The sequence below is a fragment of the Mirounga leonina genome, unplaced genomic scaffold (genome assembly GCF_011800145.1).
Source record: "Mirounga leonina isolate KUSES-001 unplaced genomic scaffold, KU_Mleo_1.0 Mir_168, whole genome shotgun sequence".
Taxonomy (NCBI): domain Eukaryota; kingdom Metazoa; phylum Chordata; class Mammalia; order Carnivora; family Phocidae; genus Mirounga; species Mirounga leonina.
The window spans coordinates 50,030,665-50,058,214 of NW_023270426.1; the positions used below are offsets into that span (position 1 = coordinate 50,030,665).

At 41.2% G+C, this 27,550-nt stretch overlaps 1 protein-coding gene across 2 annotated transcripts in view; it reads right to left on the bottom strand.

Annotated features, from left to right (window-relative positions):
* The window catches only part of ARSB (arylsulfatase B), a 166,457-nt gene extending 149,652 nt beyond the window's left edge, over nucleotides 1-16,805 (bottom strand). Inside the window, exon 1 of one of the 2 annotated variants that reach the window (XM_035014717.1) lies at nucleotides 16,373-16,803. In XM_035014717.1, the coding sequence (XP_034870608.1) occupies nucleotides 16,373-16,690 (318 nt within the window). In that variant the 5' untranslated portion in view covers nucleotides 16,691-16,803. Of the gene's footprint in view, nucleotides 1-16,372 lie in introns of both variants that reach the window. The other variant, XM_035014718.1, reaches the window with a different exon arrangement.
* Nucleotides 16,806-27,550: the final 10,745 nt, after the last annotated feature.

The window sequence follows — 27,550 nt, forward strand, 5'->3', positions numbered from 1 at the left end:
ACAGACCTGTACCTCTGAAACAAATAACACGTTATATGTTCATAAAAAAAAAAAAATTGAGGACACATACAAAAATACAAAACAGTATTACTCTTCTCATGTAATTCTCTTATTTTGGATAATATAGTTATTTTTCATAAGTTATTTATGTTAACATGTAATGGGATTATTACTGCTGTTTTTCAATGAACAAAAGTATTTTTAGATTTCTATTTTAATTTCGGACACGGTGAATTTTGAAAGGTGTAACCCACAGAAACATAAGCTCTTTGGGGTACCTAAGACCAAAAAGTTTGAGAATTGATGTTATAATATCCAGTAGTGGGCCCTGCAATGAGGGAAATAAAGTAGGCCAGGGAGATGGTGACCGAGGTGATTCTTTGATAGGGTGGCAAAAGAAATCTGAGGGGGAGCTATTTCCAACAGTAATATGAATCAAGTGAGAGAGTAACAGAGCCTTGCAAAAATACAAGGCAAGAATAATTGAGGCATAAGAAATAAAAAGTGCAAAGGCCCTGGGCCCTGAACTTGCTGGATGAGTCTGAAGGCCAGGAGGGAGGCCAGTATGGCCCTGTCGCAGCTTCTGTGCTGATGGGGGCACACCAGCCCTGCTGGGGTCCAACCAGAGCAGAGTCCCCAGGGGCTTCCGTCCTCGGCTGCCCACCACTCCCTTCCCGCAAACCTCACACCTCTTCTCCTTGTCCTGGCTTAGCCAGGGAGGTACTTTCCTTTGCATGAAGTGGGACTAGGGTCTCACATTCAACTCTGCACTGGACACAAGCCTTCTCTAGAAAGGGCTAGGTACTCCTGATGTCCCTGGAACAAATGGGGCTCTGGGGACACAGAAGGTTGAGAGTACCAGTTCTCCACACAAACTCTAACTCCCTGGCCTCCGTCAGCTGTCAGGTGGGTTGTAAGCAGTTATTAATAAATGGCAAAAGTGTGTTTGCAAATGTTTTGCTGGCTTTTATAATTCAAGGCAGAATGCATAAAGCTCAGGGAATGAGATCCCAACTCAGCTCTATCACCAAAGACATACTCAACATTCAACAGTGCCACAGTAATAATCGTAGGCTCTTTTATTAACAACATAGCAAGCCTTCCCCACCACGCTGCACTTTGCTTTCTTGAGAGACGGCGTGGTGTCATAGAGAACATGCCCTGAAGCCTGGAGCTGCCCCAGGAGCACGCTGTGGTGCCTAAGAACACCAGATAAAATGTACACTCAACCACTCATCTATGGTTCTGCTGGCACGACGGAATACTGATTAATCTCTGGGTTTCTCAATTCAAATACTAACTTACACAGACCAGATTCACAGATTTTTATTGTGTTTTAAATACACGGCAATAATGAGAGACGATGGACTCTGAAAAACAAACTGAGGGTTCTAGAGGGGAGGGGGGTGTGGGGATGGGTTAGCCTGGTGATGGATATTGAGGAGGGCACGTTCTGCATGGAGCACTGGGTGTTATGCACAAACAATGAATCATGGAACACTACATCAAAAACTGATGATGTAATGTATGGTGATTAACATAACAATAAAAAGGAAAGAAAAAAATAAAAATAAATACATGGCAATAAACAGATACAAAGGAGAAGCCGCCCCCCAAAAATTCACACTTACAATCTTTTTTTTCTAATTTATTATAAGCTACTATTGAATAGCTTTCTCATAAGCTTTGACATTGCCTTGAATTTCATTTTTTGTGGATCTTTCCAGAACCACCACTTTGGAGTTGCACTTGCCATTGCTTCATTTCCTTCTATCTTTCCATACCCTTTTAAAAGAACCATATAAAATACCTTAAATGTGAAATTAAAATGGGTTTATTTTGAAGGTGATGGGTAATTCACTATCTTGATCGTGGTGATGGTTTCACAATATATACATATCAAGACTTATCAAACTGTATACTTTAAATATGTGCAGTTTATTGCATGTCAACCATATACCAATAAAGCTTTTTAAAAATATAAGTGAGTTTAAGATTTCTACTAAGATTTCTATGCCTTTGGGGCACCTGGGTGGCTCAGCAGGTGAAGTGTCTGCCTTAGGCTCAGGTCATGATCTCAGAGTCCTGGGATCAAGCCCCATTTCACGTTGGGGGGCGGTCCCTGCTCAGTGGGAAGTCTGCTTCTCCCTCTCCCTTTGCTCACCACCCCCCACCCCGCTCATGTTCTCTCTCTCTCAAATAAATAAAAATCTTAAAAAAAAAAAAAAAAAGATTTCTATGCCTTTCCTAGAAATCACTGGACACCTCCACTGGGATAAGTGCCGGATGCCTTCAACTTGCCTTCCAAATCCACATTCTGCCTTGTGTCCTGCTCTCTGCCCTGGGAAGCTGACCTTTGGGAACCAAATCACAGGACTCTGCACCTTCTGGCTTCTGACCGGGTTCACCCAAGGGGGACCCCTGACAGGAGGTTAGAGGGAGGGAAGAGATGAGTGGCTTTGGACTGCCAGACCATGTCTCTCTGTGCAGGCCATCCCGAAGGCAGCCGTCTCTATATGACACTCTTTGTCTCTAGGTTCTTTCCTTCCCTCCCTTCTGGTCCAGGGCTAGCAACAGCTCCACTAGGTTACACACCATTACTTGTGTTCCCTTTCCCCCAACTCACACTTTGTGAATAGTCCCTTTATAAATAAATCTCCCTAAATTATCCTAATTTGAATGTGCCATCTCTTTCCAGCTGGGATCCTGAATAAGGATGCTACAATATCCAGGAAACACTGGGGCAGGAAACATACACACACACCCCAAATCATAGAAGGATTCTGTTCATGGTTAACAACGTGAAATTTACTCAAAAGAAAATTAATCCTAGGTTCAAAAACTTTATAATAGATACTAATTGGCAACAGTGCAGGACAAGCAAAGGTAATATTTCATGGAACCCAAAAGACCCAGATAAATGCTATGTGCAGATTTCTTTAAATGGAAAGCTCATCCATCACACGCACAGAATTAACTCTGATAGCTATAAAGCATTGCCAAGGGATTCTGTGTGATTCGGTTTTCCTAGTCCATGGGCATCAAGCCAGGTGGTCAGCTGAAGCCTGTTTCTATTATCTACAATCATATGGAGCACAGAATTTGTTCTTTTCAATTCCCGAGAATTTATTTGACAGAGCATTTTTATGGCATTACTGGGGAAGCGGAAGCCAAACTCTGGATGGCAGCCAAAAACATGTTTTTAGGCTGTTCAAACACTATTTGAAGTAAGGAAGCCGTTATGTGTAGAGAAGCAGTAAACAGGCAAATGCTGAGCTGGTTCCAACTGAGCGCTTTAGTTTAGCACAGAACTATAGATCCACACCATGCTTCATGGGGCAGGATGATAACAGGGCACCAATAGGAACCAACAAAAAAAGAAGTGTCCTTTTGCAAACACAGCAGCATCTACGACAATTCCATTCTAACACTCCTCTTCAATGTTCAGAGAGCATGTATGAAAGGAGACGATTACATAGATAATATAGGAGAGTCCAAAGGAGTTACTCTATACCAACCATGTGTGGCTATCTCTTCTTCATTAAAACAAAGCCTCTTGCCAAAAACAGCTTCTCCTAAGATTTTACTTAACCATCAAGGCTTTCCTGCACAAAGGCAAAGGGTCTATATAATCCATGAAGGACCTGGCACATCTCTAGGTTCCTTCCATGAGATAATTGATGAGAATCCTTGTGTGTGTGTTTTGTCGCATATAAAATTTATCTGATCCTGTGAGTTATTCCAGCCCGTGTAGACATGGAAGATACTATCAGTGTCATCTCATGAACTTAAAAAAGAGAAAGGCCTATCTCTTGTTTTTGTTTGTTTTTTTTTTTTTTAGATTTTATTTATTTATTTGACAGAGAGAGAGACAGCCAGAGAGGGAACACAAGCAGGGGGAGTGGGAGAGGGAGAAGCAGGCTTCCCGCAGAGCAGGGAGCCCGATGCGGGGCTCGATCCCAGGACCTGGAATCATGACCTGAGCCGAAGGCAGACGCTTAACGACTGAGCCACCCAGGCGCCCCGAAAGGCCTATCTCTTGGAGGGAGAAGCGGGGAGTGTGGCTCCCACCCTCGGAACCTCTTCCTATCCCCCTGTAAGAGGTCCAGGCAGTCTACTGATTGATTATCTACAGGATTTGGAAGCTCAGAGCGCGATATTTCAGTCACACTGATAACAAACTCTCCCAGGGGCAATGAATGCCATCTCTCTCCTAACTTAACAGTGCTGAGATAATACCCAGCTGAACAGAAGAAAGATTCTGTCCTATCAGTTGGACCTGTGCATGATGAACTCATACCCTCACTGCACCCACGTATTTGTACACCTCCTACTCCAGTACTTCAAAATTCGGAAAAGCAGGCAGGCCCACCCTCGACTTTATACACCAGGGGCCGAGAGGGAAGCTCCATCACAGAACGTGCTGGTGGCCGACCAGGACTTCAGAATTTCCAGCCTGCCCTTGAGCAGTACACTACAGGTTTTAACCACGGTCAAGTACCACTCATGCCACCTTAGGGTTTATTCCTGGAGCCGTCCCACAGAACAAATGGATAGTGGAGAATCTGCTCCCTCCCCCTCTTAAGCCTTCTAAAAACCAGTCAGCTGCCCGTGCTGTCCAAGCCAAGAGCTCCAGAACACACATTATCTGTGTTAGGGGCCTGACTCCGCCATCTGGCCTGGTCCTCCAGAACCCAGGCTGCAGAGCTGGCTGGTGTCACTGACAGTTTTAAGGGTCTATTTATTTTGGTGTTGATTAGCAAAGAGTGTAAATCTCTGACTAACCCCACAAAGGGATGCTGTTGGTAAGAAGAATAAACAAGGCAAAAACCGAATCAGTGCCTTCCTCTGTTTAAATTATAAAGCCAACCAAAAGCCCCAAATGAAAAGGTAGGAAAATACAGAGGAAAAGGAATTTTTAGTAAAGTGATATGACTAAAGAAACAAAAACAAAGAGAGTTACCAGACAGTGACAGCTTATGTTCAGAGTGATTCTTGAAATAACAAACCTCAAAAATCAATCAGCAAAAAAACCCCATAAGTCAGTGGGTCATACTCCACTCAGCCCCAAACTTATTTATGTCCTCATTTCCAATTACGTGGGAAGTAAAATATGTAAAACATGAAATTGTTTCTGTGAAATATTTTCAATGCTCGCAGAATATGGCTTCCAGATGCCCCTTGCCTTCTGGGAAAATGCTTCTTGGCTCTGGCTCGGCTTAGGAAAGATAGCTGGCTTCAGCAAAACGAAAGACCTAGCAAATCAAGTCATCCCCGGGGCTCCCCGCATTAAAGCCCTGATGTGTTCTAGTAGGGGGCCGTCTTACTTGTCACCATGGAGCTGATGCATCCTCTGTTCCTCCCCCTAAGGAAGCATGGGAATAGAAGCTAACAAGTGCTTTCTCTTCCGAGGCGCCTATGCCCCAAAGACTACATGCTCCTATCTCTGATTCCTTGGATGCCACTGCCAGAGGGTCCCATGAACACTCGCAATCTGTGACCTACTTCTTTCCCCAATCACCCTACCTACTTCTAGCTCATCACTCCTCTTTGCCCCACCTCTAGTCTTAGAGTCCAGGGAGAGGCGACCAGGGACAGGAGTCCACTGTCCAGAGGAGAGGCAAGCAAGTGGGAGGTTGATAAAGGAAGGGCAGGCAGGACGCTGAGGGCACTAAAGAAAAGAAGTAGGGAAAGGAGAGCATCCTCAGGCAGAACTCATTCCTCTCTCCATGCCAGTACGCAATGCCCTATTCTGCCTGGAGCCATGGGTCTCAGCCGCTCACATTCTTAAAGCAAACTTGAAGCAAAAATCAACAATTGCCCACAATGGTGCTGCACAGTCTCCTTCCTGTATTTCCTGTCCAAGGTTCTGCGTCAGGGGTGAGTGAAAAGCCCTGAAATGTCTTGTCCATTTATCAATGTGATTAAGAAAAATGTGACTTGGGTCCCTTAAGAATGAAATCTCGGAGTCATCTTTCATTGCCTCTGTTCTCTGCGAAGGTTACAGAGTTCTGGTGGAGTGGCCCCCTCAGTTCCCAAGGTAAGAATGTTCCCAGTTGAGGATCAAAGTTACTTTCCTCACTTTTTTCCTAGAAGGAAATGTTCCCACTAAGGCCTACTGCTATTGTTACCCTTTGATCTTTTTTGTTTCTTAAAAAGAATGCAGGGGCCCTAGAAATGGCATGTCAACCAGACGCAGTGAAGACAGCGAGCTTGAGCTCTCTCAGGAAATGCTCAGCTGTTAAAGTACTTAGCACATCCATTCATTTCGTTGTTCAACACTGAGACTGCTTCTCTAGGCCAGGGACAAGCAAGGCCGTCTAAAGGACAAGTCACACTTGAGAACAAGCAAGCACACTTACAATGTGTACTAAGAATACAGAACTATAACGAATATTTGGTATTGAATAAAATCAATTTGTAAGAATATAGAAATTTAGCATTTTCAAGTCTCCTTTTGAACTAAAAGCACTATACAAATTCTATTAGAAAAGCTGATGGATTTTTATTTATTTATTTGACCACTTTTACAAACATCTTTGTTACATATTTTTATTGGAATATATCTGACATATAACATTTTGTAAATTTAAGGTGTACCACGTTTATTCATTGTGATATCTTTGTCATTGTAGCAATACTTAACACCTCTATCATGTTACATACTTATCCTTTCTTTTTTAGTGGTTGGAATCATTAAGTTCTAGTCTCTTAGCAAGCGTGAGGCTTAGAGTACAGTATTGTTGTCCCTAGTTGTCTAGGTCTTATTTCCTGCTTGTTGCACGTCTGTACCCTTAAACAACATCTGTCCTATCCTCCCACCTCATGAAGGGTTTTTAAATTGACATTTCATCCTTAAGATTTCAAACAAGGGGAAAGTGAATGTAAAATCTATTTCATTATAGGCACAACATGCCTCTAAAGGATACCAAGAAAGTAATAAATAGGGGCTCCGTACAGGAAGGAGGGTTGAAGGCCAAGATGAAAAGATCTTTTTTTTTTTATGCATACCTCTATTTAAATCTCTTTTACGTGAAACTTTGAAAGTACTTCCTAAAGAAAATTTTAAAAATAAGCTTACTTTCAAAAAAGGTGGTGGTGGGGGGATAAAAAATTGAATTCTAACCAGAACAACATGTATACAAGGAATGCCACATGGCACGTTATTGTGGTTCCTTAACATATATTTACCAGAACACTGTTAGATTAGACACGTTCTTACAGTAGCCTTCAATGTAACATCACTATGAAAACCCGAACAACTAAGTTAATATTTTATCATGAGCAGGCAGTATGAGGACAGGGAGACCCTGCCTCCACCTCTGAGCTCCCAGCATGCTTTTCATACCCTCCTCCACTCAGTTCCAGCCACAGAGACCTTGTCCCCATTCTTAGAAAGAGCTCACGGCAGGCTCTGGGCCTGCACTTGGCTGTCCCTCCCACTGTTTTAAATTCTCTTTCCCAGGATCTCTGAATGGCTGACTCCTAATCATCCAGGCCTCTACCCCTATCTTCTTCTTGGAGATAATTTCCTGAGTCTCTTAGCATTTTGCCTACTTTATTTTCTTCTCTATATTTATTGCCAGGCCATTTAAATTCACCTAGCTTACTCATTTGTTTATGTGTTTATTTCATCCCCCCGCTTGGTCCCTCCTTCTCCTCACCTCACCTGCAACAGACTACAAGCACCAGAAGTCCCCAGAGTATAGCACAATACCCGGCATAACTAGCTGCTCAATAAATACTTGTTGAATGAAAGAATGAATGAATGCATTATACTTAATGGTGATGGACTGAAAGCTTTCCTCTAAGATCAGGAATAATAAAAGTGTGTTCACTCTTGCCACTTCTAATCAAAGTGTACTATAGGTTCTAGTCAGGGCAATTAGGTAAGCATCCAGAATGGAAAGCATCCAGTTTGGAAAGGAAAAAGCAAAACTATTTCTATCTGCAGATGACAGGATCTTGTATATAGGAAATCCTAAAGATATCATACACACACACACACACACACACACTCACCCTTTTAAAACTAGTAAGTTCAGGAAGGTTGCAGGATACAGATCAAATGTCAGTTGCAGTTCCATACACTAGCAATGAACAATCGAAAATGAAATTAAGAAAACAATTCCATTTATAACAATATCCAAAAGAATAAAAAATTAGAACTAAACATAACCAAAGAATTGTTACGACTTGCATGCTGAAAACAAAACATTATTGGAAAGAAATTAAAGAAGACCTAAATAAGTAGAAATATATCTCATGTTCATAAATTAGAAGACTTATATATATTTTTTTCTTTTTTTATTATCTTTTTTATTAACACATAATGTATTATTTATTTCAGGGGTACAGGTCTGCGATTCATCAGTCTTATACAATTCACAGCGCTCACCATAGCACATACCCTCCCCAATGTCCATCACCCAGACACCCCATCCCTCCCACCACCCTCTACTCCAGCAACCCTCAGTTTGTTTCCTGAGATTAAGAGTCTCTTATGGTTTGTCTCCCTCTCCGGTTTTATCTTGTTTCATTTTTCCCTCCCTTCCCCTATGATACTCTGTCTTGTTTCTCAAATTCCTCATATCAGTGAGATCATAGGATACTTGTCTTTCTCTGACTTATTTCACTTAGCATAATAGCCTCTAGTTCCATCCACATCGTTGCAAATGGCAAGATTTCATTTTTTGATGGTTGTATAATATTCCATTGTAAATATATACACCACCTCTTCTTTCTCCCTTCATCTGTTGATGGACATCTAGGCTCTTTCCATAAGTTTAGCTATTGTGGACATTGCTGCTATAAACATTGGGGTACCCGTGCCCTTTCAGATCACTACATTTGTATCTTTGGGGTAAATACCCAGTAGTGCAATTGCTGGGTCATACAGTAGCTCTATTTTCAACTTTTTGAGGAACCTCCATACTGTTTTCCAGAGTGGCTGCACCAGCTTGCATTCCCACCAACAGTGTAGGAGGGTTCCCCTTTCTCTGCATCCTTGCCAACATCTGTCGTTTCCTGACTTGTTAATTTTAGCCATTCTGACGGGTGTGAGGTAGTATCTCATTGAGGTTTTGATTTGTATTTCCTGATGCCAAGTGATGTTGAGCACTTTTTCATGTGTCTGTTGGCCATTTGTATGTCTTCTTTGGAGAAATGTCTGTTCATGTAGAAGACTTATATTGTTAAGGTTGTAATACTTCCCAAATGGATTTATAGATCAATATAGTCCCTATCAAAATTCCATGGCATTTTTTACAGAAATGGACAAGGTGATCCTAAAATTCATATGGAAATGCAAGGGGCCCAGAAGAGCCAAATCATTCCTGAAAAAGATCAAAATTGGAGGATTCGTATTTTCTGATTCTGAGACCTACTACAAAGTTAGAGTAATCAGGACAGTGTGGTGCTGCCATAAGGATAACATATAGATCAATGTAATAAAATTGTAATTCCAGAAATAAACCCATATATCTACGGTCAACTGATTTGTGACAAGAGTGGAGAAAGCATTCAGTAGGGAAAGAATGTCTTTTTAACATATAGCGCTAGAACAACGGGGCATCCACATATATCCACATACCTCAAAAAAATACAATAATTAACTAAAAATGGTTCAAAGACCTAAATGTAAGAGCTGAAACTATAAAATTCTTAGAAGAAAACACAGAGGTAAATCTTCATAACCTTAGTGCTTTCTTAGCTATGACACCAAAAGCACAAACAGCCAAAGAAATTAAATTGAACTACATCAAAATTTAAAACTGTTATACATAAAAGGACACTATCAAGAAAGTAAAAAGAAAACCCATAGGAGAAAGTATTTGCAAATCATGTATATGAAAAGGGTTTAACATCCAGGATATATAAAGAACTCATACAACTCAACAATGAAAAGACAACTCAATTTAAAAATGACAAAGGATTTGAGTGAGATTTTCTCCAAAGAAATATACAAATGACAAATAAGACATGAAAAGATGTTCAAGGCCATTAGAGAAATGCAAACCAAAGGCACAATGAGATACTACTCCATACCCACTAGGATGACTAGAAGGCTATAATCAAAAAGATAGTAACAAGGGTTGGCAAAGATATGGAGAAACTGGAACCCACAAACATTGTTGGTGGGAATGGTGTATCTGCTATGGGAACAGTTTGGCAGCTCCTCAAAAAATTAGACACAGAGCTGCCATATGATCTAGTATTCACTCTTAGGTATATACCAAGAGAGGTGACAAAAAAAAAATGTGTTCACACAAAAACTTATACATGGATGTTCGCAGCAACATTATTCACAATGGCCAAAAGACAATGCCCATCAACTAATGGATGGAAAAATAAAATGTTGGTATATCCATACAATAGAATATTACGTGGCCATAAAAAGGAATGGTACAGGGCGCCTGGGTGGCTCAGTTGGTTAAGCGTCTGCCTTCAGCTCAGGTCATGATCCCAGGGTCCTGGGATCGAGTCCCGCATCGGGCTCCCAGCTCAGTGGGGAGCTTGCTTCTCCCTCTGCCTCTGCGTCTCTCTCTCTCTCTGACTTTCATGAATAAATAAATAAAACATTAAAAAAAAAAAAAGAAAGAAAACCATGTTTAAAAAAAAAAAGGAATGGTACATGCCATAATATGGATGAAAGGATATCTACCGTATGATTCCATTTATATGAAATGTCCAAAATAGGCAGATCTATAAAGACAGAAAGTAGATCAGTGGTTGCCAGGGGCAGGGGGAAGAGGGGAATGGGGATTGACTGCTAACAGTTACAGGGTTTCTTTATGGGGTAATGGCAATGTTCAGAATTAGACAATGGTGATGGTTGTACAACCTTGCAGAAATATGAAAAACTGATAAATTAGACACTTAAAATGGTGTATTTGATGGTATGTGAAATAAAACGTTAACAAAAAAAAAATAGAGTATAGGAGGGGTACCTGGCTGGCTCAGTCAGTGGAGCATACGACTCTTGATCTTGGGGTTGTGAGTTTGGACCCCATGCTAGGTTTAGAGATTACTTAAAAATACAATCTTTTTTAAAAATAGAGTATAGGAGGGCGCCTGGGTGGCTCAGTCGTTAAGCGTCTGCCTTCAGCTCAGGTCATGGTCCCAGGGTCCTGGGATCGAGTCCCACATCGGGCTCCCTGCTCCACGGGAAGCCTGCTTCTCCCTCTCCCACTCCCCCTGCTTCTGTTCCTGCTCTCGCTATCTCTCTCTCTGTCAAATAAATAAATAAAATCTTTAAAAAAAAATTATAAAAATAGAGTATAGGAAAATAGGCAATATCTTATGTTGCTGGTGGGAATGTAGATTGATACAACCTACTGAAGTACAATTTTGTAGGATTTCTCAAAATTACAAATACATCTATCCTTCAACCCAGAAAGAGTCCTTTTCTAAGAATTTATCCTACAGATATATTTAACCATGTGCAAAATGACATATAGCGAAGGTAGTGACTTCAGCTTTGATATATCAAAAGACTAGAAACAATCTATATGGCCATCATGATGTGACTAGTTAAATAAATTATCATATATCCACTCAACAAAATATTATACAGTCATAAAAATTGAGAATGCTCTTTTACTAACAACGTGGAATTATTTCAAATGTAAAATAAAACAAACATGTGAAGAGTATGCTACCATCCATATAAAAAGAAAGGTAATATCCACGTATGTATTTGCTTGTGTATGCATAAAATACTTTACGAAAGATATACATATACAATTCAGATAGCACAGTTTGCCTTCAAAGATGGGGAGCCGGATGCCTAAGGAACAAAACAGTGTGTGTGTATGTACATAAGGAGATTTTCAGTAACTTTTCAGTTTTTAAACCATTGTGTTTTCTATTCAAATATACATCAAAATATATATCAAAAATATTTTTTAAATAAGGAATGAATGAGTCATAAGATTGTGAGAAGAACAGCGTACAGAGACCTGAATTCTAGTCCTGAATTTACCAATAACCATTTACCTCCTCTTCCGATCAATCTCCCTCTTCCCCGCTTTATCAAACTCCATGCATTTTTCACCAAAGTATGCAGGTTTAAAAAGGTTCATATGTGAGGATTCTGAACAATTACATGTCTCTATATAAAAGGCTGGGTTCATGTTCCTGTTGAAACAAATTCTGGCCAAATAAGCAGCAACATTGTAGGGCGCATAGCGCGCTGAAAAGGAGTAATTTCTCTTCCCGCCCCTAGATGGGGTCAGTAGCTATGATCAGGTACATTTGCCAAGTTAGAAACCCGCTCTAGAGAGGAGGCGGGTGGGAGGATGGGTTAGCCTGGTGATGGATATTAAAAAGGGCACGCTCTGCATGGAGCACTGGGTGTTATGCACAAACAATGAATCATGGAACACTACATCAAAAACTAATGATGTAATGTATGGTGATTAACATGACAATAAAAAATTTTTTTAAAAAGAAAGAAAAAGAAACCCGCTCTAAGGGACACAGGGCCTTAGAGTCAAAGAAATGTAGAGCTAGGAAGAGCCAGGGTGTTCAGCCCAGCTTCCATATTTTACAGATGTGGAAAATGATGTCCAGCTAGTCAGAGTGTGAAGACTCACGTGGTGAACACTGGAACCCACATCTCATTATTCCCAACCAGTCCTCTTCACCAAATACTTTAATAAGCCAAAAACCTAAAACTCAGAATTTGGGGAAACTAAGTTCAATCAGGCTAGGCTTAGTTATCACTTTACACTTTTCTAAAGTTACATGACTATGGGCAGGATGGGTCTCTAAATATTCTACTAAAGGCGATTGTTAAGTTCACAGAACTATTATGTAGTTCTTTCAAGTACCTATTTTTAAATAGTCAACAAATTTCCTCATTTTAGTGACTAAAATATTGCACAACACATGACTCGTTCAGAAATAAAACCTCTCCCCCATTTTCATTTCCCATTTAACATAGGCAATTCCTAACTTGAAACAATATGGGTTAACTTTTTGTTGTTGAGATGTTTGGAAATGACCTAAATGTCCAAAAATAATGGATCATTTAGTAAATCTGAGGCAGCTCTTGTGATGATATTTTTAATAATTTCAAGTAGGCAACACAATGTAGTCGTTTTAGAGCCATGCTGCCTGGCCACGTCCTGGTCCACCACTTACCAGCCCTGTGACCTCGGGCAAGGTTCTTACCCTCTTCCAGCCTTGGTTTCCTTGTTATCAAATAGGGATAAAAGTAGTACCTACCTCACCGGGTTGCTGAGAGAAGTCAATGAATCAAAGTGTAAAGTGCTCAGAATGGTTATCAGTATATAGTATCTGAGGGCAATGAAGCTCCTTAGTTCTCCCTTAAGTGTTGGCTCCTTTAAAAAAGGACGCTTGCTAGCCTGAGGTAATTTGTAATTGGGCCTCCTCAACTCAGAATAAAGCAGGAGAAAAGTCAAGCAAAATGTTTAGGGAGGCTAGCCTGCTACAGTGAGTGGTCTCTGAACTGTTTTGAAGTTCGCAACTTCTACCCTTCCTTCACTTCTTTTTTTTTTTTAAAGATTTTATTTATTTATTTGAGAGAGAGAGAATGAGAGACAGAGAGCACGAGAGGGAGGAGGGTCAGAGGGAGAAGCAGACTCCCTGCCGAGCAGGGAGCCCGATGCGGGACTCGATCCTGGGACTCGATCCCGGGACTCCAGGATCATGACCTGAGCCGAAGGCAGTCGCTTAACCAACTCAGCCACCCAGGCGCCCCTTCCTTCACTTCTTAACTACAGGGTACTCTACACACGTTTTTTTCTCCAAGATGGAATGGTGGTGACTGGCAGAGAAGGATGTTAGGGGACAAAAGCAGCCAATTATAAGAACAAGTTTCTTAAAGTATGGTATTTGCTTTCCTGTTCAAATCTGTTGGAAGGGAGGAAGTCAGAGAAATGAATGGCCCTCCCATTCTTCTGCAATTTGAGTTCAGTTCTCTTACTTCAGAGCAAATGCAGAACTATTGGGGGCAGACCTTGCATTCTCTCCTTTCTTCTTTACTCAAATGCGCCTTTACTCCTACTAAGTGTCCAGGGTGAGATCATTCTTAAAGCACGGATTCCTGATTACCCCTTGCAGCCAAGGCTAGACCTGTGGAAAGTACTTAGGGCTGCTGGTGAAGGGAGCCATCCTTGACCTTCATGGAAACCTGGGCGACAGCTACTTCTCAGTCCTGTAGTAAAACTCTATCCTTTCTGTTTCTACAAGTCTTCGGATCACTGTGGAAATCTTTATTGCAAATAAACCCTCCCTTCTCTTGATCTTTGGACAACAAGGCTACGGTTGATCAGAGAGGCTACATGAACACAGACTGAGGAGGGCAAGGTTCAAGCATATCCCGTGACTTGCACAGTAAGGGCTCAAAATGTGCTTGTTGAATAAACAATACAGGTATAAGGAGGTATGCTTGTGTTCTGGAACAGTAACCATTTATTGTATTTAATATAATAGCCATAATCACATCAGGATCTTATAAAATCAGCAATCTCAGTCAGATTAAGCAAAAAGGATACAATTTTATGGGCCTGAGATGACTAGTGGATACAGGAGAGGCACAAGACCAGTATTACCACTTTCTAGCTGTGTGATTCTTAACATGTAATCGAACTTCTACAAGTTTATTTCCTTATCTGTAAAAGGGGATTAAAAGTTACAGCTACCTCATGAGCTATTTCAAGAATTAACTTTAAAAACAGTGAAGCACCGTGCAAATGTTCTGGATATTCTTAGTTATCTAACATAAGTGCACACTCTACGAGTATACATATCTCTGTTAACTACAGAGAAGTTGTTAAAGAAAAGCTTTTAGAGATAATGTGAGCTATCACTTGACATCTGTCAGACTGGCTAGTATCAAAAGAACAAGAAATAACAAGTGTTGGTGAGGATGTGGAGAAAATGGAGCCCTCCTGCCCTGTTGATAGGAATGTAAATTGGTACAGCCACTAGGGAAAACAGTATGGATGTTCCTCAGAAAATTAAAGCTAGAGCTATCACATGACCCAGCAATTCCACTTCTGGATACTTATCAGAAGAAAAGGGCAAACCAATCTGAGGAGATCTATGCACCCCTATGTTCTCTGCAGCACTCTTTACAATATAGCCAAGATATGGAAGCAACCTAAGCGTCCATCCATAGGTGAATAGATAAAATTAGATGTCATATATATGTATGCATGTAGATATAGATATAAAACACAGAATATTACTCAGCCATAAAAAAAGAATGAAATCCTACCATTGTCGCAACATGGATGGAACGTAGAGGGTATAATGCGAAGGGAAGTCAGAGAAAGACAAACACCATATGATTTCACTTATGTGTGAAATCCTAAAACCAAAACAATGAACAAACAAAATAAAACAAACAGATCCATAGATACAGGAAACAGTTGGTTTCCAGAGGGGAGAGGGGTTGCGGGGCAGGTGAAAAGGGCAAAGAGGATTCAGAGGTACAAACTTCTAGATAAAAAATAAGTCATGAAGGTATAATGTACAGCATTGGGTATATAGCCAATAATATGCTGTAATTTTGTATGGTGATAAATGATAGCTAGACTTATGGGGATCATTTCATAATGTATAAAAATATAGAATCACTATGATGCACCCCTGAAGATGATAGGATATTATATGCCATTATACTTCATTGATAAATAGATAATAAAGGTGCTCAGAAGCACTGAACACAAGGTTAAATCAGAAAGGAGTATCAGCAGCCCAAGAAAAATCAACCTGGGTAGGTTCGCTGTGCTGAGAACTGGAAAAATGAATCTGTGATCGGACAGTCCTAACCTAGGACCGCTGGGTTTGCAGGCGAGCAGACTCGCACCCACCGCGCACACTCTTTTCCCTTTACCTGGCGCCCCGCCCCTGCGTTCCCGGCTCCCCTCCTCTCTCCGCTCCACTCCGGGGTGCCCAGCCCGCTCCCCCTCCTTCGCCCGTCTTCAGGGCCTCTCTGCGGAGTCCACTCTGACCCTTCGACCTACGGCTGGCAGGCCCAGCATTAGCACTCCCCTAGAAACCCTTTCACCCCAACCTTCAGAAAACGAAAGCCCGAAAAAGCCCGAGAGGAGGGGGGGTTCCGGGGGCTGCGGGTCGCCCTGGAGCGGGCATGCGCGGAGGCCGCGGCGGCCTGCGAGCCGCGGAGGAGCGGGGACGGCTCGGCCGGGGGAGCAGCCGCCTCGCCTGGACCCAGCTCGGGGAACTGGCCCCGGCTAGCCAGCGCCCGCCCCGGCCTCCCGGCCCCACTTGCCGGGGGCTCGCGGGCCGGCCGAGCGGCAGGAGGGCCGAGCGGCGGCCGCGGGAGGGGCGGGGCGGGGCGCCGGCGACGGGTTGGCGGGCCGCCGGGGGCGCTGCGTACCTGGTAGCGGCCGGTGAGCAGCTGGCTCCGCGAAGGCGTGCACAGCGGCTGCGTGTAGTAGTTGTCCAGGAGCACCCCGCCGGCCGCCAGCGCGTCCAGGTGCGGCGTGCGGATGTTCGAGCCGTGGAAGCCCACGTCGTTCCAGCCCAGGTCGTCCGCCAGCACGAAAACGAGGTGCGGCGGCCGGCCGGCCCCGGCGCCTGTGCCCGGCGGGGCCGCCAGCAGTAGCAGGCGCAGCAGCACGGGGAGCACGCCGGGGAGGAGCGGCCGCCGCAGGCTGGGGCCTCGGGGCAGGCTCGCCGCGCCGCCCCGGCCCATCCTTCGCCGCCTACGGTGCCCGCGCCTGTGGCGCCGGCAGCCCCCGGCACCGCTTGTAGAATCAGGAACTGGGCGGCCGGGCCTGCCCCGCCCCCGCACGGGATTTCACCCCGGCGGGCGGCGGGCGGTAGAGGCCTGGCGCCGGAGCCCCCGCCGCCTCTGACCCGGGCCCCGGCCGGCGTGACGGGGGAGGAGCCGGCGGAGAAGCACCCGGTTCTCCCGCTGGCCCAGCTCCGCGGAAACTCCGTTGATGCTTGATGGGAGCCAAGATTCTTCTCTTTCCAGAGATGAACCTTGCATCGTAGCATCCTCAAAGAGGAGCGGATTTGATCTTTTTAGTAACTCTTCGCAATTTGCAAAACATTTTCTTTAAATTTCGCAACAAACTGGGCAGTTAGGAATTATAACGTACCCTCCTTTTTTTCAGAATCAAGAAGCCTGTAGTTGGTTGAGCCTAACCCAAACTCACATCCTGAGCCGTGATGTTTTAAAGGTCGTGGGGGAATCATTTCTAGCAAAAGAACTCAGACTTGTGCAAGTGGGCGGTGGATGGAAAGGCAAAACTCTAGGCGATGTTTCAGATTCATTTATGAATAGCATACGCCCGTGAAACCACTTCCTCCTCACTACCCAAAAGGGGGCTAAATACACACTCCGACTGCACGGTGTCCTTTTGAAGGTGCAGTTTTACTTAGGCTGCCCTGAGGAGTTGGGGGGCTGTTGCGTGACCATTAAGTAGCTCACTAGCTTGTCCAGGTATGAGCCTCTTCACGGCGGGCTCCGCGACACTCAAGTAGTGAGCCAAAGAAGTATAGTTTCTAACTTGCTTGAAATCATCTGAGGATGGAAGGAAAAAGTTCCCTTAACCACATGCTCACTGAATTGGGAAGTTAGCCTTACGACCACTGCCATCCAAAACTCTCTGCCTCTTCTAGTCTGGAGATAGACTGTAACTACAGTTATGGGGGCCAGGCGGTTATGCACCGTAGGATATATCCATTCAGGCTATCTGAATCTGATGCCATGGGAATTATTTCACAGCTTTATAAGTTGTGGATGACTGATAGCAATGGAAACTAATCCTTTTTTAAAAAACATTTTTAAATGTAAACTCAATTAACATATGATGTATTATTGGTTTCAGAGGTACGGGCCTGTGATTCATCAGTCTTATATAATATTCATTACATCACATGCCCTCCTTAATGTCCATCCTCCAGTTACCCCATCTCCCTCCAACAACCCTGTTTGTTCCCTGTGATTAAGAGTCTCTTATGATTTGTCTCCCTCTATGGTTTTGTCTTGTTTTATTTTTTCCTCTCTTCCCCTGTGATCCTCTGTTTTGTTTCTTAAATTCCACATATCAGTGAGATCATATGATAATTGTCTTTCTCTGACTTACTTTGCTTAGCATAATGCCCTCTAGTTCCATCCACATGGTTGCAAATGGCAAGATTTCATTTTTGATGGCTGTGTAATATTCCATTGTGTATATATACCACCTCTTCTTTCTCCATTCATCTGTCGATGGACATCTGAGTTCTTTCCATAGTTTGGCTATTGTGGACATTGCTGCTATAAACATTGGGGTGCACGTACCCCTTCGGATCACTACATTTGTATCTTTGGGATAAATACCCAGTTAGTGCAATTGCTGGGTCATAGGGCAGCTCTATTTTCAACTTTTTGAGGAACCTCCGTACTGTTTTCCAGAGTGGCTGCACCTGCTTGCATTCCCACCAGCAGTGTAGAAGGGTTCCCCTTTCTCTGCATCCTTGCCAACATCTGTCGTTTCCTGACTTGTTAATTTTAGCCATTCTGACGGGTGTGAGGTGGTATCTCATTGAGGTTTTGATTTGGATTTGTCTGATGCCGAGCGATGTTGAGCACTTTTTCATGTGTCTGTTGGCCATTTGGATGTCTTCTTTGGAAAAATGTCTGTTCATGTCTTCAGCGCATTTCTTGTTGGATCATTTGTTCTTTGGGTGTTGAGTTTGATAAGTTCCTTATAGATTGTGGATACCAGCCCTTTATTGATACGTCATTTGCACATATCTTCTCCCATTCTGTCGGCTGTCTTTTGGTTTTGTCAGCTGTAGAAACTAATTCTAGTTTATACATACGCCAATGACTTCTAGCCAGTGTAGTGACAATCCCCACCGCCCCCGTGGAAAACAGGTTTTGCCCCCACTTGCACATTTGTTTTAATATTCATGATCTGATCCTTGGGTTGTCCTTTGAACTAGTTTTAACACCTTACCAGTTTCCTCACTAGTGAATTAAATAAAATCTTTAACATGTATTCATTTTTATATTCATACAAGGGTTATGATTTTATCTTTTTTTTGAAAATTATCCTTTAGGGCGCCTGGGTGGCTCAGTTGCTTGGGCGACTGCCTTCGGCTCAGGTCATGATCCTGGAGTCCCGGGATGGAGTCGAGTCCCATATGGGGCTCCTTGCTCGGCGGGGAGTCTGCTTCTCCCTCTGACCCTCCCACCTCTCATGCTCTCTCTCTCTCATTCTCTCGAATAAATAAATAAGTAAAATCTTTAAAAAAAAAAGAAAATTATCCTTTAACACATGGAGTGTTTTCCTTTTACATATAATTCTTTTTCTTTGCATGAAGTGGATTAGTTTATGACACATCCAAATTTAATCTCTAGTGGAATTTAGCAGGAAAAAATTTAAATTTAGCATTAAATTCAAAAGGATAATTTTGAAGAGCAGTTTGATTCTTATTAAGGCTTGAAATTTTTATTTAAAGACCCTGTAAGAGACAATAAAGCCTTGAGAATTCTCCACTATGGCTCTTGCATGTCCTTCCTCTCCATAACTGTTTCTCCCTACCCTGATAGAAATCAAATTGCCCAGGGGAGCCTGGGTGGCTCGGTCATTAAGCGTCTGCCTTCTGTTCAGGTCATGATCCCAGGGTCCTGGGATCGAGCCCTGCATCGGGCTCCCTGCTCAGTAGGGAGCCTGCTTCTCCTTCTCCCTCTGTCTACCACTCTGCCTACTTGTGCTCTCTCTCTCTGTCAAATAAATAAATAAATAAAATTGCCCAAACATGGCTGCTAACCTGCCGAAACAGTTCCTCCTTTGACCACCTGCTTCAGAAACTAGCTACACTTACACTGAGACTTCTCATATCCTGCATTTTTGAACAAAAATCTATGCTAATTGTGCTCTGGAAATGTGCACATGAGTTAGTTAAAAAGTTTATTTTTATGTATTGAACACATGATATGCAGTGCAGGCTAGTTATTATGAAGTCTCTCAATTGGACTTTGATATTTCCTGATGATTAGGCTCAGGGGATGGGTTTGTGCAGAAGTATCATAAAAGTGATATATCTTCTTGAGGCTTCATATTAAGAAGGATGTGATGTTGATTTATTATTTGATCACTTTGTTAAGGCAGTCATTTCTCCACTGTGAAGTTACTATTTTCCCCTTGGAACTACTCATTATTTTATGGGGAGATAATTTGAGAATACATTTATATTCTATTCTTTCTAAAACTTTGGCTTGTTTGTTTTAGCACTCACTGCTGCTTCTTGCTTTGATCTATTATCAGGATGGTTGCTGAATGGTGATTTTTTTTTTTTAAAGATTTTATTTATTTGATAGAGACACAGTGAGAGAAGGAACACAAGCAGGGGGAGTGGGAGAGGGAGAAGCAGGCTTCCCGCTGAGCAGGGAGCCCGATGCGGGGCTCGATCCCAGGACTCCGGGATCATGACCTGAGCGGAAGGCAGACGCTTAACGACTGAGCCACCCAGGCCCCTGAATGGTGATTTTCTAATTCCATCATCCCTTCTGTATTAATTAGTTGTCAAGTAGGGAAAAAGTTTGCCTTCTCTCCCATTAATTTGTTTATTTAAATCACTCAACTCATGGATTCTCATTTTAATCAATGTGCTTTACTATAATTATTTTGATCCTCAAATTTCCTTTGATTTGATCAGTGGGAGCCCCTTCAGTCTGGCTCTTGTATCCTTTTGGCATATTCTTTTCACCTTTGAACACTCCCTTACTTTTTGGTACAACAAGGTATTCTAGGTTCATCTTGTACTTTTCCTTCTCCAACCCTGGATTTAACCATTTCTACAAGGAACCCTCCCTGATTGCTTTCAGTGGAGGATGGCATCTAGAAACCAGTATCTGTGCTATAGTTGTGCTCATTGCTACTGGGCTGTCCTTATTTCCAGGATCTCTCATCAGACAAAGATAGGAATTAGATGTATAGATTCACTTAGGCATACATAAGTAGGTATATGTAGTATATTGATACATATGAATAGGTATAAAACCATGAGTTCATAGTGAATACCTCCAATTCTGCTTTCCCCCTTTCCATACTATATGGGTAGTACCAATTTTCATTGTTACCAGCCATTAAAGGTCATACTTTTTAATTTTTGCCAATCTGATATGAGAAATGATATCACAGGATAGTTTTTGGTTTTGCATTTCTCTTATGAGTAAGGTTAAAAATCTTTTGAGATGTGGAAGGGCTGTTTTTACATCACTTTTGTGAATTGTGTCATTTTCAACTGGTTTTGGTCTTTTCCCTCTCAAATTTAAGAGTTCTTTATGGACTAGAGATGTTACCTCTTTAACTGTGATATGTACCAGAAATATTTTCTACCAGTTTCTCAACTGTCAAATATTTTGTTGTGGTATTTTTTGATATGCCAAGTGATTTTTTTTAATGTGGTCAAATATAGCAATTTTTTTATTGCCTTTGGATTTTGAGTCATGATTAGACTTTCCTTATACCAAAGTTAAAATAAAATTCACCCATGTTTTCTTCTAGCATGGTTTCAGTTTTCACATTTAGATCCCTGACCCATTGGCATTTATTTTTATGGATGACGTGAGATTTGAATCTGATTTTACCTTTTTTCCAAATGGTTACCCAGTTCCTAGCATCATTTGTAAAGAAAATAAAGAAGTCTATCTCTGCCCCACTGCTATGAGATGTCACATTTATCATATGCTTAATTTTCTCATATATTTGAGTCTATTTCTGGGCTTTCTGTTCTATTCCACTGGCATGTCTGTTGACTCATACACCAATACCACACTGTTTCAGTTACAGAGGTTTTATAGTATGTTTTAATGTATGATAGGAATAGTGACTCCTCATAACTTATTTTTTAATGCTTTCCCGGTTATTCCTGCATGTTTGTCTTGTCATATGAACTTTAACATCAACATGTCCAGTTCCATAAAAAAAATAGGTTGGTGGGGCGCCTGGGTCATTAAGCGTCTGCCTCTGGCTCAGGTCATGATCCCAGGGTCCTGGGATTGAGCCCCATGTTGGGCTTCCTGCTCAGCAGGAATCTGCCTCTCCTTCTCCCTCTGCCTGCCGCACCCCCTGCTTGTGTGCTCGCTCTCTCTCTGTCAGATAAACAAAAATTCCAATAAAAATGTTTTTAAAAAATGTGTTGTTTTTATTGGAATTGCATTAAATTTATAAACTAATTTAGGGGCAACTGAAATCTTTGTAATATTAAGTTGTCCTATCTAAAAACAAAGGTTATCTTCCATTTATTAAGTCTACTTAAGTCTTTTAGAAGTTTCAAAAAATTTTCTTCATATCAGTTTTGTGCTTGTCTTGTTAAATTTATTCCTAAGTATTTTATCTTCTCTGTTGCTACTGAAAGGGGGCTTTCTTTATATCCTTTAACTGGTTATTATTTGTGGACATGAAGGTTACTGATTTCTGCATGGTATTTTATATTCTGCCAAATGCTGAATTATTTCACTTTTTTAGTTTAATTATTGATTTTTAAGGGTTTTTCCAGTACATAATCATATCGATAAAAACCATTCCAATCAGTTAGAAGATGCAAAAATTAGGACTGAAATAAAGTCAGCTCCCAACTCACCAGTGGGTATAAAAGTTAATTTGGGGGTAGGTAGAGTACTTGGAACTTGGGATATATTTTTTACAAAGAAAAGATATTATACAGGGGCACCTGGGTGGTTCAGTCGGTTAAGTGTCTGCCTTCAGCTCAGGTCATGATCCTGGGATCCTGGGATCAAGCCCCAGCTGGGCATACTGCTCAGCAGGGAGTCTGCTTCTCTCTCTCCCTCTACCTCTCCCCCACTGCTCATGCTCTCACTCTCTCTCAAATAAATAAATAAAAAATCTTACAAAGAAAATATATCATACATAACACTTGGTTTGCATCTAACCCCCACAAAACCTATTTAACCCATAGTTAAAATCTCTTACCTCCTGAAGTCAATAAAAAAAAAAGACCAACAATCCATTTTTAAATGGGCAAAATATAGGAACACAATAGTTTATAGGAAAGGAAATATAAGTGGTTATTAAATAAATGAACGGATGTTCAACATACTAATCGAACCTTCAATAATATACCACTGATATTAGTGATAACTCACTGCTTTGGGTATGGTATAAAGAAACAAACCATCTCATACATTAATCGCAGAAGTAAAATTTGTTATAATCTCTAAGGGAAACAATTTTGCATATCTATCAAAATACACATACACTTTAATCCAGCAATTCCAGTTGTAGGAATTTATCCTTCAGATATACTCAGTGCGAGAAACGGCATATGTATCAAGATAACCACTTTAGTTTTATTTTTATTAGAAAAAGGCAAATAATAGGGCCTGGAATTATGGAATTATCATGGAATACTAATTCCATACATAATTTATGTATGGAATACATATAATTATGGAATACTAAGCAGTCATTCAAAAGGATGATATGGAATAATCTCCAAAACATATCATTAATTTTTAAAAGTTAGGCAAAAAACATTATGCTTGGTATACCTTAATTTGCTTAAAAATATATGTATATATGTGTATATATACCTATATTCACATATTTTCATATTTTAAGAGAGAGGTGTTTACGTATTTATAGAGTATCTCCAGAAGGATAAGAAGAAATAATAATATTGTCTCTGGGTAGACAGGTTGCAGACAAGAATAGGAGAGAGATTAATTTTTCACCATAGATCCTTTATGCATTGTAAATTTTTAACTCTCTATATTATCTATTTCTAATAATAATGGTAATAACATAATTTGCATTTAAAGAAAAAGTAAAATGCATTATCAGAACATAGTGCTAAGACAAATATTCTGCAATGAACATGTTTGGAAAGCCCCAAGGCCATGCACTAAGACAATCACATCGATGCTCTTGCTGGGCCTCCTGATTTCTCCAGTTTGCAGACCCCCTAGTTCTTGGCATGGTGCTAACTGGCTAGAAGCTATGCTTAGAAGTCAGGATACCCACGTTTCAATGCTTCTGCAAACCCGTTTTGTTTCAGAGTCTTTGAATATGACAAATATTGCATACAAAGTCTAAGCAATTTTAAACACTATCTCTAAATGTTTAACCGTTGGGGTAGAGATAATGACAAGAAGTCTTTCTTCAGATAGAGAACCTGAAATTCACTAACTAAATGTGGTAAATTACGGTTGGTGTTACTCATTGCCCCATTACCGCCCTGGGTAGTCCAGAAGGAGATAGACTTGAACGTCAGAAAGAATATCCAAACTTTATTACTTTAGATGTCAGCTATTAAATTATTTTCACACAAAAAAATTATTTTCACAATACATTTAATCTTGGAAACTGATCTAGGATGGATTTGTTTCTACCATATCTAATTGAGGAAGAGAGAGTCTTCTTGAAGGCCTGTAAAGTCATATACCAGACTTACAGATGATTGTTCTTAATGTTCTTTTACCTTCTTCTAGTCACCAATACTTACATGCATAAGTTATATTAACTACTATCAGTTCTAACTATTATCACTGCATTAATAATCATTAAGCATGTAGGAATGTAATTCTCTATAAGCAGCATCTTCAGGGGCACCTGGGTGGCTCAGTCGTTAAGCATCTGCCTTCGGCTCAGGTCATGATCCCAGGGTTCTGGGATCGAGCCCCGCATCTGGTTCCCTGCTCAGCAGGAAGCCTGCTTCTCCCTCTCCCACTCCCCCTGCTTGTGTTCCTGCTCTCACTCTCTCTCTCTATCAAATAAATAAGTAAAATCTTTAAAAAAAAAAAAAAGCATCTTCAGTATATTGTTGGTTTTGTTTGGTGTGTTAATATATGTGCATGTATTGAAAAAAAGGGTCAGATTTTAAAAAGAAAGATTTCTTTTAGCTCTAATATATTCCCGATTGCTGAAATTGATAGTCTAGATAAGAACAGCTATGGCCAACTCACACTGAAACTCCCTTCACCCCCTCTTCTTGCCCATTGCTTATCACCTCCTTCCTCCTCAAAACTAACTAGAGAGAGTAGAAAGTAGAAAACAGCACCATTGGTTAAAAAAAAAAAAAAATTTTGGTATAGCATTTTTTGTGCATAAGACAATGCACTAGGGGTGCTTGGCTGGTTTAGTCGGTAGAGCCTAAAACTCTTAATCTCGGGGTTGTAAGTTCAAGCCCCATACTGGGTGTAGAGATTACTTAAAAAAATTTTTTTTAATCTTTAAAAAAATAAGATAGTCTACTAAAGTATATATAGGTCAATTAATTCTCACAAAGTGAACACACCCATGTAACCACCACCCAGATCAAGAAACAGGATGTTGGTATTACATTTTATCTCATTTCTTCTTTCCTTCCCTTTACCTTTCACACACCCCGAGCCTTAGTCTTCACACAATATTTACTGTATACAACAACTGAATTGCATTCACTTTTTCTGTACTGAATGTTTTACATTTATACCAATTTCTTAAGCAGTTCTAGACCAATACTTTCCAACCATGCTTAAATATCTCAAACCAATGTGAACGCTTCAAAAAATAAAAATAGTCATACTATGTGACAAAAAAATAAGAAGCCACTCTTACTAGATAAGAAAGTGCAATTAATATATATCTATATTAAATTTTTAAAAAGTGAAACACATACATAGTTTTTAAAAAGTTAAATTAAGGGCGCCTGGGTGGCTCAGTTGTTAAGCGTCTGCCTTTGGCTCAGGTCATGGTCCCAGGGTCCTGGGATCGAGCCCCGCATCGGGCCCCCTGCTCAGCGGGAAGCCTGCTTCTCCCTCTCCCACTCCCCCTGCTTGTGTTCCCTCTCTCGCTGTGTCTCTCTCTGTCAAATAAATAAATAAAATCTTTAAAAAAAAAAAAAAGTTAAGTTAAAAGGGTGTACCGTGAAAAGTGAGTTTCAACCCTTCTCCAGGAATATTAGTGTTACCCTTCCTGAGATAGTCTAAAGGTAAGTACAATTTAAATATTAAAGTTTTTCCTATTAGAACCTAAATGATAGCATATTGCATATTATAATATGCCATGCTTTTTAAAACTAATAATGTAGGGTCACCTGTGTGGCTCAGTCGGTTGAGTGGCTGCCTTCGGCCCAGGTCATGATTCCAGGCTCCTGGGATGGAGCCCTGCATCTGGCTCCCTGCTCAGCAGAGAACCTGCTTCTCCCTTTCCCTCTGCCTTCTGCTCTGCCTACTTGTGCTCTCTATCTCTCTGTCAAATAAATAAAAAATATCTTTAAAAAAATAATAAATAGCCCTTTATTTTTTAACATTTTTTAAAATAGCCCTTTTAAATGTGTTAGTCCACCCCACAACCTTCCCCCATCCTGGTAGCCATGTTTGTACCTGTTGACCTGACCCCTTTGGCCAGGCCTGCACAGACTATGTTGGTGTTGTATGCAAGTCATCGTCTATTGCTATGCGATCCATTTCATGATCTTCCTCTGCTCTGTTCTGTATACAAGCTACGTGTCCCAGGCTCCTTCACCTACTTGCTCCCACATAGGTTCAGCCAATGGGAGGCACTGGTGGGAGATTGGAATGTGGGAGGAAGAGAGAAGCCAGGGTGTTTTTTCCCTTCTTTTGGATTTGGGTAGCATCTTCAACAGCATGGTTGAGTCTCCTCTGTGGTTCCTGCTCCTGCTGGCCGCCCCTTCCCAAATGGTCCTAGTGTTGGCTTGGCAGCCCCCATCAGTGCATTCCTTACTAGTTCTCCAGGTTAGGAGAGCACTCAAATACTGCTCTGTTGATTTCTTCCAGCACTGTAAGACCAGCACCTTTTGTTTCTCCCGGCATTCTTTGAGGTTGGATTGTTTATTCTGAATAAGTGACCATTTGCTGAGATTTGGTTATTGCATGATCAATAACCTTCTCCACAGGTTCTGTGTATTGCTCCTTTGATTAGAGTCTGATATAATATTTTATGTAAATAATTTATCCGGTAACTAATAAGATACTGAAAAATCACAACTTAGGTAACTCTAAAATTATGCCATTGATGATTATATTTTAATTATTTTTTTAGTTTTAACAACCATTTAAAAAGAGGAAATATTAATTTTAGAGATATTGTTCAAAACCAGTAAGATATTTCATGTATGAACTAAAATCTGCTCTTACTGAACACAATGTTGTATCTCACAATTTGCCCTCTGTTTCATAACCAACATCAATAGAAACTCTGAGTGATCACATAGAATGACAGAATTGAACTCAACTTCTGCTTCTTTGTATTTACAATCACTCTACTGTTTCAGTGTGGGATAACTAGCTCCACAGGGATTGAAGACTCAAATTATGCTTGAAGGAAGCTTGAATGATTCCAGCAGTAAAGAATTTACCCTTGAATGCATATAGCTGAGCCTGTTAGTGGTAAGGGCCTGTGGTATAACCAGAGCTTGTCTAAATTTTTCTTAAAGATTTTTATTTATCTATTTGAGAGAGAGAGAGAGAGAGAACCAGTTGGGGGAGGGGCAGAGGGAGAAGCAGACCCCTGCAGAGCAGGGAGCCCCACGTGGGACTTGATCCCAGGACCCTGGGATCATGACCTGAGCTGAAGGCAGACACTTA